The 13,198-nt window shown below is 49.8% G+C and overlaps 1 protein-coding gene across 4 annotated transcripts in view; it reads left to right on the plus strand.

Moving 5' to 3' along the window:
- The first annotated feature begins 265 nt into the window (after window positions 1-265).
- Window positions 266-13,198, plus strand: part of HCK (HCK proto-oncogene, Src family tyrosine kinase) — a 42,821-nt gene continuing 29,888 nt past the window's right edge. For all 4 annotated transcript variants that reach the window (XM_029916191.1, XM_029916194.1, XM_029916192.1 and 1 more), the window contains exon 1: window positions 266-537. In XM_029916191.1, coding sequence (XP_029772051.1) covers window positions 272-537 — 266 coding nt within the window. In that variant the 5' untranslated portion in view covers window positions 266-271. The remainder of the gene's footprint in view (window positions 538-13,198) is intronic.

The following is a 13,198-nucleotide window of genomic DNA, read 5'->3' on the forward strand; positions in this document are numbered from 1 at the left end:
GAGGTGTTAGGGTATTTGGAGGAGGGGATGGGGTTAGGATCTTTATTGGACTGGTTAAAATTCTTATGGGTGGGTTTATTATCCTTCAGGGAGCGGATTAGGATCCTTAGGGGCAGGTTTAGAAGCCTCGAATGGGCGGTGGGATTAGGATGCTGGGAAGTGGGCCTGGGATTACTAGAAGTCCTTGCGGTGGGGTTAGACTCTTCGGGGGCGGGGTTAGGATACTTGGGGGCGGGGTTAGCATCGCTCTGGGCGCGGCTAAGGAGCCCAGATGGCCTCTGGGTGCCACGGAGTCGCTGGTCCCAGCCGGGGCGCACCGCTGGGTCCTAGAGGCAAGCGGGAGAGGACGCGGGCAGTTGTGCCCCAGGGGAGTCAGAGAAGCCCCGCGGCGCCCGCCGAGCGCCGCCTTCGTCTCTCGAAAGCCAGCCCGTCTCCCTTAGGGCACGGGCGCCCCGGGACGCCGGGGACCGCTGAGCTGGGGGGGCGCCCCAGCTGCGAGGATCCGGGCTGCCCGCAGGACGAGGAGCGGGCGCCCAGGTGAGTGCCAGCGGCGGACGGGGGAAGCCGGACAGCCTGGGAGCGAGCGCGGCCCGCAGAGGGGGCGGGGTGGGGACGGGTGGGGGGTGAGGGGGTGGAGGGGTGCTAGGGCGGGCTGGGGTGCGTAGCGGGAGGTGCCGTCGGGGGAGCGGCCCACGGGCGGTGGAATGAGGGGCCCAGGGAGGGGGGCAGGTGAGGGGCGGGAATGCCCTGCGAACCTGGAAAAGCTAGAGGGGAGGGGAGCTCTGGCCACCAAGTGACTTTGCTCCAGCCTCCACTTTTCTGGCCCGTTCAGGTTCCCCTTCTGCAAAAGAAAAAAAAAAAAAAGAGAAGGAAGGGATGGGGCTTCACGGAGACCGGGAGGGAGGGGAAGGCCCTTACCGTTCCTTGGGGGGAGGGGGTGACGGGTCACGGCGGGTTATCAGCGGGCTGGGGAAGGGGACAGCTGGCCGTAGGCGTGACGTGAGAACCACACCCGGGCGCCCCGGCGGAGCTGCAGCTGTGCTCCCTCCTCCTCCCGCGCTGGGCCCCCATCCCCACAGCAGATCAAGGTCAAACCTCAAAACCTCCTGGACAGATCACTGGAGGTGTCTGCCGGTCACTTTCCTCCCTGTGAGACCTTGGGCAAGTCACTCACTTTCTCCAAATTCCAGTTTCCTCATCTGTTAGGCAGGGCTATTCTTTTTCCAAGACTACAGGGAACTAGAGTATGTGGGAGTCATGTGTGTGAGAGACAGTTCGGTGTAGTGTAAAGGAAGGGGGTTCCCGGGAACAAGTTGCCTGTTGACCTTGACCAAGGGATTTTGCCTTCCTGTGCCTCCCTTTTTACACCTGTAGGCTAGGGATAATCATGGCCATGGTTCCCTCACAGGGCTGTTTTGAAGGTTAGATCAAGTTACTGAAGGAAAGCCCTTAGGACACTACCTGACAGGTGTACATGCTTCATGCTCGTTCACTATTGTCATAGCTGCATTACGGTCTAGCCCAGTGCTTCACAAACTTCAGCAGTATACCAGAATCACCTGGAAGGTTTGCTAAAACACAGATTTCTGGGCGCTGACCCCAGAGTTTCTGATTCAGTAGGTCTGGCCTAGGACTCAGAGAATTTACATTCCCGGGAAATGTCGCTGCCGGTCCAGGGAGCACACTTTGTAAGCCACTACAGCAGCCTTTGGCCAGTACAGAGAAAGGCCTCAGTAGATATTGGTTCCTTTATCCCATGGCTTTCTCTTCACTATCCTTTGTTTTTTTTTTCAGGAGGGGAGGGAAGGTTAAAATAAACAAAAGTGAAGAAGACCCTATATTAAATATGCCATGAACCCCACCACCCAGAATTAACAAATGTTAGCATTTTGTCATGTTGGTTTCTGATTTTTAAAAAATAAAATGATTACAGGTAATTATAAAATCGAAGATCTCCACCTTATAGCCCTCAGTCCTGTTTTCTCCCTCCCCAGAGGCAACCATTGTCATGAAATAAAACATAACATATGTTATAGACTCTATTTTGATATATAATATAAATATACCTTAGATTTCATAAATCTATGAATGTATTACAGAGATATGGATGCACAAATTATACATAAAATTGTTTTTGGAATATTAAAGATGTCCAAAAATGCTACCCAACTGTGAGATTCTTCGGCAATATGCTTTCTTCCCTCTTTTCTCATCATTAAGGTGTCAAGGTCTAGCCAGGGTAAGGAACGAAGGCCTAGTTCATTCCTTCTAAGTGGAATGTCCCAGTGGGTGACTGACCACCCTCCCTTATCGCTCGTTCTTCTGCTGCTGAACATTCGGGTGTGGAACAAAGTGTCCATTACTACAAACCGTTCTGCTGGGACCATCCTGGATGTATGGCTTTGGAGGCGTGGAGTGTGGGTGTTTCGTGGGGGAACACGCCAAGAGCCTGGATGGGTCTCCAGAGGGGACACCTGTGCCCCTCTCCTCTTGTGTGCGAGGGGGGCTGAAGCCTGGAAGGGTCGCCCAGGAAGTGTGGGTCAGAGACGGTGAAGAGTCTGGCTCTGTTGACATCCCAGGGCCGCTCGCCATCTAGGTGTCCTGTTCTGCACTGCAGGAGAGCAAAGATCTTGGTCTGCCCAATGGAATCATGGTTCCTTTAAAGAAAAAAGGGTTTTGGATAACAAATAGTTTATTTTTGCGTAGTCTTCTTTTTTCTGTGCCCCTTTTACTTAACATAATCAGTAAACTGCTACATATACAATTTTCATCCTACTGATTTGCTTAGACCTACATTGTAAATATTTTCCTATATCATTAAAATAGCCTTGGGTTTTTAAATTTTTTTTAATGTTTTGTATTTATTTTTTGAGAGACAGAGAGAGACAGTATGAGCAGGGGAGGGTCAGAGAGAGAGGGAGATACAGAATCCGAAGCAGGCTCCAGGCTCCGAGTTAGCTGTCAGCACAGAGCCCGATGCAGGGCTCGAACTCATGACCCCGAGGTCAAGAGCTGCATGCTCCTTTGACTAAGCCAGCCAGGCCCTACAAAATATCTTTGGAATTTTAATGGCCTCATATTATTACTGTTTGTTTGCACTATAATTTGTTCAACCATCCTAGGAAAGAACTGTTAGGTAGTTTGCCATTATTTTTAAGGTTTATTTTTGAGAGACAGAGAGACCAAGTGTGGAGGGGGAGGGGCAGAAAGAGAGGCGGACACAGAATCTGAGCTGTCAGCACAGTGCTGGACACGGGGCTCAAACCCACGAACCGTGAGATCATGACCTGAGCCAAAGTGGGACGCTTAACCAACTGAGCCACCCAGGCACCTCTGCAATTTTTTAAAATATTTGTTTATTTTCAAGAGAGAGCAAGCAAGTGGGGGAGGGGAAGAGAGAGGGGGAGACAGGATCTGAAGAGGACTCCGTGTTGACAGCAGAAAGCCTGATGTGGGACTCGAACCCATGAACTGTGAGATCATGACCTGAGCCAAAGTGAGATCCTTAACCAACTGAGCCACCCAGGCTCCCTGTAGTTTGTAATTTTTAAATTTTGAGTTGAAATTCACAAAGCTTCTGCAATTAACCATTTTAAAGCTAACATTTCAGTGGCATTTAGTCCATCAACAGTGTTGTGCAACCACCACCTCTATATAGTCCCCAGGTATCTCCATCTCCCCAAAAGGAAGCACTGTACCCATGAAAGCAATCATGCCCATTCCTCTCTCCCACCCCCTCCACCCCCCACATCCCATCTTTGGCCACCATCAGCCTGCTTTCTGTATTTTTGGATTAATTTATTCTGGCGTCTTCCACCTAAGGTAATGTTTTCAAGGTTCACCCAAGTTGTGGCATGTACTGGTATTTCAGTTCTTTTTATAGCTGAATATTTCATTGTATGTATATACCACGATGTGCTTATCCATTCATCTGTAGATGGAAATTTGGGTTGTTTCCACCTTTTGACTATCGTGAATAGTGTTGCAGTGATCATGCACCTGCCTGTATTTGTTTGAGCTCCTGTTTTTGATTTCTCAGGTATATACCTATGAGTGGAATTGCTGTGTCCTATGGTAATTCCATGTTTAACATTTTGAGGAATTGCCAGATTGTTTTGCACCATTTTACGTTCCCATCAGCCGTGTAGAGGGTTCCAATTTCCCCACATCCTTGCCAACACTTGTTATTTTCCTTTTTTTCTTAATTTTTTATTACATTTATTTATTTTTGAGAGACGGAGTGAGACAGAGCATGCGCGGGGGAGGGGCAGAGAGAGAGGGAGACACAGAATCTGAAGACAGGCTCCAGGCTCTGAGCTGTCAGCACAGAGCCTGATGCGGGGCTTGAACCCACGAACCATGAGATCATGACCTGAGCCAAAGTTGGATGCTTAACTGACTGAGCCACTGAGGGGCCCCTAATTAATTTTTTTTTTGAGAGAGAGAGCATGAGCAGGGAAGAGGTGCAGAGGGATAGAAAGAGTCTTAAGCAGGCTCCAGGCTCTGAGCTGTCAGCACAGAGCCCCATGCGGGGACTGAGCTCATGAACCGTGAGATCGTGACCTAAGCTGAAGTCAGACGCTTAACGGACTGAGCCATCCTGGTTCCCCTAATTGGTTAGCAGGTTTTAAAGTAAAGAGAACTTGCACAAATCTGGATTTCTGTCTTTTGAAAAACTGGACGAGTTGGCAATAGCAGGCTGGAAATTCTGTGAATGCCTGTCTGCTATTTGCTTACTGCAGCATCGGCAAAGCTGTGTGGGGGCCGCCCTGTACACTATCCCTGAGCTGTCCGCTTGCACCCCCCTTTCTTGGATCACTTTCCTCATCTGGGTGTCCCTGGGGGCCCTACAGCCATTTTAGTTTTCAAGTCCTTTCTCCCTTTCATAACAAGGCCTTCCTTTTTACAGAAAAGGAATGTCAGGTCCAGTGACGGTAAGTAGCTTTCCCAAAGTTAGTACCATTAGTGGTACAATGTCTCTTAGCCTCCAACTTTCTTTTTATATTTAAAAAAAAATTTTTTAGTGTTTATTTTTGATAGAGACAGAGAGTGAGGGGGAGGGGCAGAGAGAAGGAGACACAGAATCCAAGGCAGGCTCCAGATTCTGAGCTGTCAGCACAGAGCCTGACGTGGGGCTCAAACTCACAGACCATGAGATCATGACTTGAGCCAAAGTTGGACGCTTAACTGACTGAGCCACCCAGGCGCCCCCGCCTCCATCTTTCTAAACAACCCTCCACAGCACTTTGACCCCCACTCCATTTCTCCAGCTTCTTTCCCCCGAGGGCTGGGAGGTTTAGTTTACGTCCAGAAGTCTAGGTAATAATAAGTCCCTCAAATACTAAGTTTGCCCTTGTTCTTGGCCGGTGCCTGTGGCCACACAGGCTGCACCCCCTGTGTGTCACTGCACCTGCTGGAGGGCACCGAGTAGGGCCTGCATTACTGGTGCTGCCCTAAGGCACCTGCCCGGGCCCTCACCATCACCCTGAAATCCTTTGGCCTGGGAGACGTAGGTGCAGCCAAGCGAATAGCATGCTTCATCTCTGCCAGAAAAATGAAGAACTGGAGACAGAGAGCGGGAGACGGAGTTGGGTGCCAACGGTGCCTCATCGAAGTTGTGGCACATTCAGCCAAAGCCCCTCAGTCTCTGAGTGTCAGTTTTGGCCTCTGAAAAATGGGAACGAGGAGGATACAACCTCAATTCACGTAGTACAAATCCTTTGAGGTCAACACACAAAAAAATGATACTCCATCATTTCTGTGGGAGCATAGGTCTCGGTTTGAGTGTCCTTAGAAGCCGCTAGAAAAGGTCTCCTATGTATGCATTTACTATTTAGTCTCTTTGGGAGAGGGTCCCAGAAAGCCCTGGTGGGAGAGTGGGGCAGTGAGACAGAAGAGAAGGCAGCCAATGAAAGTGTGTTAAGTGGACACCTGGAGGTCAGTTCCCCGGGGAGCCCCGAGAGCTGGTGAGGGAGCTGGGGTGTTTAAATTGCTCTTATCAGGGGTGCCTGGGTGGCTCAGTCAGTTAAACGTCTGACTTCAGCTCAGGTCTGGATCTCACAGTTCGTGGGTTTGAGCCCCACGTAAGGCTCTGTGCTGGCAGCTCAGAGCCTGGAACCTGCTTTCGATTCTGTGTGTCCCTCTCTCTCTATCCTGCCCCTGCTTGTGATCTGTCTTTCAAAAATAAATAAATGTTAAAAAAAATTAAACTGCTCCTGTCAGTCACTGGTCACATGCTGCTCCCCGCGGAGGGTATTTCTCCAGCACTCCCACTTGCCAAGCTCACAGGCAGAGCAGGCACCGATGGCCACAGACAAATCTCTCAGGCAAAGAAAGAGACACAGGTACTGCCAGCAAGAGTGTTCTGAAACAGTAAAGGGCAAGGTGACGGGGTGGCAGAGGTCAGGTTCACGTGCGTCACTACACATATGCGTAAACACAGAGGCAGATGCCACCGGTGGGGAAAGGAGTGGCCGTGGAGAGCCTGTGAAGGGAGTAGTCCAGTGACATGTTAGATTTATGTTAATGTTACATATAGGGACGATGTGCTGTTAACCGGGTGATGAAAGGTAATTTAAAAAACAAAATACCCTCCGAAACAGAAAAGAAACCGAGACTCTGTGAACTATAAAAAAACAGCTGCTGTGACAGGGTCAGAGCATGTGTTGTGGCAGCTTCAAGGTTTCCCTCTGTGAGGGTCAGTTTTGGGGGCAGCTGACCTCAGAGCACGATGAGAAGCTAGAGTGAAGAGCGCCCCCTCCACCCCTGGGGGGCAAACTGGCCACCATGTCCTGAGTGAAGGGGACCAACTCCACTGGGTCCCAGTCCCGGAGCGAAGACGTTCTTCTCCAAGCAGAGAAGTCCAGTTTGAACACTCATTTGTAACTGGTTTCGATGGGGAAAGCTGGGGCACCCAGGAACCCGAAGGAGACTTCATTCACTTATTCCCGAATTTATTGAGCACCTACGGCATCTTCATTTTATACACGGGGACACAGCAATGTACAAAACAATCTCTACTCTCGTGTGTCTTACATTCTGTGGGAGACAGATTATAAGCAAATCCTTGGGGAATATATTAGTGCATTAGGTAAGAAGCACACTCATCTCAGAGAGATTAAATATGCAAGGACGTTTTTTAAAATGTTTCTTTATTTTGGAGAGAGTGCGTGTGCTCACTCGAGTTGGGGAGGGGCAGAGAGAGAGGGAGATGGAGATCCCAAGCAGGCTCCAGGCTATCAGCGCCGAGCTGGATGTGGGGGGAGGCGAATGGAGGAACCCTAAAATCATGACCTGAGCTGAAGTCAGATGCTTAACTGACTGAGCCACCCAGGAGCCCTGCAAGAAATTCTTTAGCGGGAATGTGTGTGGGAACAACTAGGAAAGGCTAGGAAAGCCAGCAAGTGGTAAGGCTGTTTGACTCCAAATGAAGAAGAAAGGGAAGGAGGGAAAGAAGGAAAGCAAGAAGGGAAGGAGAGGCAGGAGGATCTTAGACTACAGTGCAGTTCCAAGGAAGGCTTGACAAGGCTGTCGGGGACCCCTTAGCCAAAGCCCCCCTCAGAGCCCCTCCTTCCCCACCCTGCCCACCCTGGCACGGCCTGCCTCAGCATCTCTGCCAGCCTCCATCATTGACTGGGAACAGTCCGTGGCAACGGTGATGATGGACTTCAAAGCACAGCACCTGGGGCCATCAGTCAGTGCCACTCTCTGCAAAGGGAGATCTGCATGGCCACCATCTTTATGGCCACCACCATATCAGCTGGTGGTTAAAGCCATGAAGAATTCGACTGGGAAGGGCTAGAAAGTGATAGGAGGCAGGGGGTGGGGATGTTCCTTTCTTAGCCAGGGTGATGAGGGAAGGTCTCTCGGAGAGAGATCTACAAAGACTTGTGTAACGTGAAAGAGGCTTTCGGGGGGTGGAGGGGGGAGGACATTCCGTATAGTAGCATGCGTGAAGGCCCTGAGGTGGAAACATGGTTGGTGAATTGAGGAAGAGCAAGAGGCTAGTAGAAAGGAAACATCAAGGGGGGATGAGAGGAACGCAAGGTTAGGGGGAGCCCGGATCATTGAGCCTCACCAGCCATAGAGGGGACTTGGCTTTTAGTCCAAGTGAGATGGGAGCCCTGGGGGTCGTTGAGCAGAGGAAGGCTATGACCTGATTTACATTTTAAAAGCCTTGCTTGGGGTGCCTGGGTGACTCTGACTGTTTAGTGTCTGACTCTTGATTTTGGCCTAGATCATGATCTCCCAGTTCGTGGGTTCAAGCCCCTCATGAGACTTTAGTGCAGAGCCTGCTTGGGATTTTCTCTCCCTCTCTATGCCCCTCCCCTGCTCTCTCTCTCTCTCTCTCTCAAAATAAATAAATATACTTTTAAAAATAAATAAATTGGGGTGCCTGGATGGCTCTTTATTTTAGCTCAGGTCATGGTCTCATTATTCATGGGATCAAGCCCCACGATGAGCTCTGTGTGGACAGCGTGGAGCCTGCTTGAGATTCTCTCTCTGCCTCTTCCCCATTCATGCTCTCCCTCTCTCTCAAAAATAAATAACCATTTAAAGATAGATAGATAGATAGATAGATAGATAGATAGATAGATGATAAATAGACTTGCTTGTCTCTAAGAGGCAGGATTGGGATTCAAGCCCAGCTCTTTGTAACTTCAGATCCCATTCTATATTTTCCAAATTTGCCTGCCCCCTGCTCACCTTTGAGATAAAAGCATTCCAAGGGTGTTCACAATTGCCCTGGAATTCTGGTGACCTGAGGTAACAATGACCCTGCGAGGAATCTAGTTCGTGTTTAGAGCCAACAGGTGGAACACATGCGCCTCAAGGCCAGCCCTCTGGGCGAGTCAGACAGATGACCAGAAGCCCTGAGTTCCTCTTCGGCGTGTTGCACCCTCACTCGCTGTTGTGTAAACCAGGGCACAACGCTCGCCGTCTCTGGGGCTCCCGCTCCAACCCCTTCCTGTCTGCAGAGTCCCCGTTCTGAGCTCTTTGATCAGAAAGAAGCTGATGGTCAGAAAAGGGGGGAGACGAGGAGTCAGGGGTGACCTCTGCACGTCCATTAAGGGTAACCGTCTCTCTGGGTGGTTCATTGAGAAGATGGTCGGGGAACCAGAGGAGAGGGATGTGCAAGGCTCCACACCCCCGGGGATGCTTTAGGAAATTGTCACTGATGCGGGAAGACCTCTTCTCCATCTCCATGGCTGAGCTGTTCTGAGAAGGGAAAGTTCTTCTGACTGGTTAGTCTTGTGCCCTGGGCCCCTTGAGGTCTGCCTTCCTGAACTTCCTGTTTGGTTCCCTCACCCTCGCCCTGCAGTTCCTCACTGCAGCCTCTGGGGCTGCCTCCCCTCCCCCCAGCGGTGGAGGATGAGAGGCAAGAGAGCTGGGTTCTCATTCTACCTGCCGCTGACCACCTGGGGAGCCTCTCTGCCATGGGTCTCCATTTCCCCATCTGCAAAATGGGCTCTTAATTCTGGTACTGCTGATTGCAGCCAAGTATGGTCAGGCCTGTAGATGGCTGAACACGATATATTTAGTCCACACATTGTATGTATGGAGGTTCTAGGCATGGTGAGCGTGCCATCGGCTCTTGGGGTCCATATTGCATACATCCTCACCTATCCTCAAGGGTCCAAGTCCCCTCTTCTCATCCATCAGTACCTGCTATCTACAAAGTCTTTGCCATAAGCTATTTACACTGAGGTATGACTGGCAATCCCTTCTAAGACTTTCCTCTATACTAGACAGAGGAAACCTCTTTGAGGTTTAAGAGGGGCAGAAATCCAACTTAAACTGAATCGAGCAGAAGAGGGATATTATTTAAAAAAATTTTTAAAGACAGAGTGCAAACTTGGGAGGGGCAGAGAGAGGGAGACACAAGATCCGAAACAGGATCCAGGCTCTGAGCTGTTAGCACAGAACCCGACACGGAGCTCGAACTCATGAACCTGAGCTGAAGTCGGATGCTTAACCGACTAAGCCACCCAGGCACCCCATAAGAGGGAGATTATTGGAAAGTCCACAAACATATCCACTTTAGGAGGGGCTGGATTCAAGGGCTTGGGAATCTTTATTCATCCATTTCTTGGCTCTGCTTTGCAACTCTTCTCCCTCCAAAGGCCAATGGGTAGCTCTCATTGTCCAGGACTGAGTCACACATCCACCCCTGCTTCCGTTACCGCAATTCTGATTGGCCAGACTTGGTCGGAGACACCTCCACATGCACCTACAGCCAGAGGCTGAAGTCAGCCCTACGCCCAATGCATGAAGTGAAAGTGGGGGAGGGGGGGTTCCCAAAGGAAGACGGGGGAGCTGTTCTCAGAAGAAGAGGGAGCAGAGACTACGCAGGAAAGAACTATAGCTGTCCTCTTTGGAGAGCTTATCCAACACCTCACTTCATGTTTGGAGAAACTGAGGCCCAGAGAGAGGTTGGGACTTGTCTGAGTGTACACAGTGAGCTGGTGGTAGAGGCGAAACCAGAGTCCAGGGCTCCATGGCCCCAGCCCCGATAGGCCTCTGCTTGACCCTAAAAGTCCTTGAAAATGGTCTCCCTCCCACTCCACAGGATGCCCAGGCGCTGCGCTGGCCTCTCCCCTTGGGCTCCACTCTGAGCATGCAGGAGGAGTCTCTGGGGGCTCCGTGGCCTGCATGGGGTGACCGTGGGAAGCTCCCAGAGCAAGCAAGCTGACCTTCCGCGTTTCCCTCCCACAAAGGGCCTCCAGAAGCTGAGCGGGAAAGGAGCAAGTTTCAGTTTCTAGCATTTGGGCAGCCACCTGAGGAAGTGTCTTTGTGGGGGGTCAGCAGTTCTGAGCTAGTCTGGGGCCAGGCAGGCGACTTCTGCTCTCTGAGCCTGGTCTCAAACCACAGTTAGACAAGAATCGTGTGTTCAGAGGTTTTCAAGAGCCTTTAACATACCTGTCACAGAGGACGTCAGGCCAAGCCTGAGAAGCAAGGGCCTCCTATTTTACAGGGCAGAAAATGAAGTTCAGGGGAAGTGACTTACCTAAGGGCACATAGCCAGTCAAGAGTAGCAGCGGGAACCAAGCCCGAGCATTCTGACTGCGAGTTTAGCCCTTACTCCACTCCAATGGCAGATCTCACATGTTAGCGTGTTTAAGAATCTCCTGAAAATTGTTAGAAATGCAGAGTTCAGGCCCTCACTCCCAGAGACCCTGGTTCAGTCAGTCCAGATCATGGCACAGAGATATGTGAGAAGCAGTGAGGACTCTTGGGGTACAAACAGCAAAAATCCAATGCACACTGTCTTAGACAATTGAGCATTGATTTGCTCACGCGCTGGAAAAATCTTGAGGTTGGCAAGCTTCAGGCATAGCTGGCTTCAGGTGTTCGTACATGTCTTCAGGAATCACTCTGTCTTCATTGCTCAGCTCTACTGTCCTCTGTGATGGCCTCACACTAAGACAGCCCCTTGCTTCAGGATGTCAGAATGGCTCCTAAGAGTTCAGTTTCCTACACCTACATCAATATCAGCAATCCTTATAGAAATAGCGTCCTTTTCCTAATTTCCCCAGAAAATCCCAGAGCCAACTCTGATCGCCTCAGTTAGGGTCACTTACATACGTATAACTGAATCAACCATTGTTGGTTGCCAGGAGGACACGGAATTCTCTGATTGGCCAGACATGTATTAAGTGGTCAATCTCTGAAGGTAAGAGTGGGCTTAGACTCCTGAAACACCTTGCACTGAGTGGGAGAAAGCTGGCTTCTTGAGGAAAATCCAGGTGCTCTTATCAGAAAAGGGAGGGATGCTGAGGAAGCAAGAGCAAAGGATGTTCACTGCTTCTCAACCAGAATGATCGCGCAGTTCATCTGGGCCTTGTTGAAACACACGTCTGATTTGGGCGATGGGGCGTGAGAGTCTGCATCCTTAACAGCTACTCTGTGACGCTGCTGCTGGACCTCACTCTGATCACACACAGTAGCCAGGCATTCTGTTACTTTTTTTTTTTTCCGGTTTTTAAACATTTATTTATTTTTGGGAAAGAGAGAAAGATGGAAAATGAGCAGGGGAGGGGCAGAGAGAGAGGGAGACAAAGAATCCAAAGCAGGCTCCAGGCTCCAAGCTCCAAGCTGTCAGCACAGAGCCCAATGTGGGGCTCAAACACATGAACCACGAAGTCATGACCTGAGCCGAAGTCAGAGGCTTAGCCAACTGAGCCACCCAGGCAACCCTATATATCTTTTTTTTTAAGTTTATTCATCTATTTTGAGAGAGAGAGAAAGAGAGAGAGAGAAGACAAGCAGGGGAGGGGGCAGAAGGAGAGAGAGAATTCCCAAGCAGGCTTCACACTGTCAGTGAGGACCCGGATGTGGGGCTTATACTTGTAAACCATGAGACCATAACTTGAGCTGAAACCAAGAGCTGTAGGGAAGTGCTAAGCCAAGCGCTGAAGGACAGACATAAGTAGGACCAGCCTCTGCCGTCCTGCAATAATGGAAATGTTCTATGTCTGCGTTGTTTAATACAGTAGCTTTGAGTCGCCGCCACTTGGCTCTTGAGCACCTGAAACATTGGCAAGTTGTAATGAGGTGCGCTAAATATGTAACATGAACACTGGGATTGGAAGACTTAGGGGGAAAAACAAGTATAAAATATCTCACTGATAATTTGTAACTTTTAAAACATTTAAAAAATATTTTTTTTCCTGTTTTTTACTTATTTTTGAGAGACAGCACGAGCAGGAGAGGGTCAGAGAGAGAGGGAGACACAGAATCTGAAACAGGCTCCAGGCTCTGAGCTAGCTGCCAGCACAGAACCTGACGCGGGGCTTGAACCCACAAACCGTGAGATCATGACCTGAGCCGAAGCGGGACGCTTAACTGACTGAGCCACCCAGGTGTCCCAAACATTTTTATTTTTAAGCCTAGGCCCAACAAGGGGTTTGAATTGGATTCGAACCCATGACCCTGAGGTCAAGAGTTGCATGCTCCACTGACTGAGCCAGCCAGGCACCCCTCATTGAGCATTTTTACGTGGGTTACAAGTCAATCGTTTTTTACATATTGGAGAAAATAAATGTATCTTTAAATTAATTCACTTGTTTCTTTTTACCTGAAAAAAACATGGCTGTAGAAAATTTTAAATTACATAAGTGGCTCACATTACATTTCTAGGTCTGGTGGTCACAAAAATGAGCATGTCTGAGGCCATGCCACACCAGGGAGTAAAATA

The sequence above is a fragment of the Suricata suricatta genome, chromosome 12 (assembly GCF_006229205.1).
Source record: "Suricata suricatta isolate VVHF042 chromosome 12, meerkat_22Aug2017_6uvM2_HiC, whole genome shotgun sequence".
Classification (NCBI taxonomy): Eukaryota; Metazoa; Chordata; class Mammalia; order Carnivora; family Herpestidae; genus Suricata; species Suricata suricatta.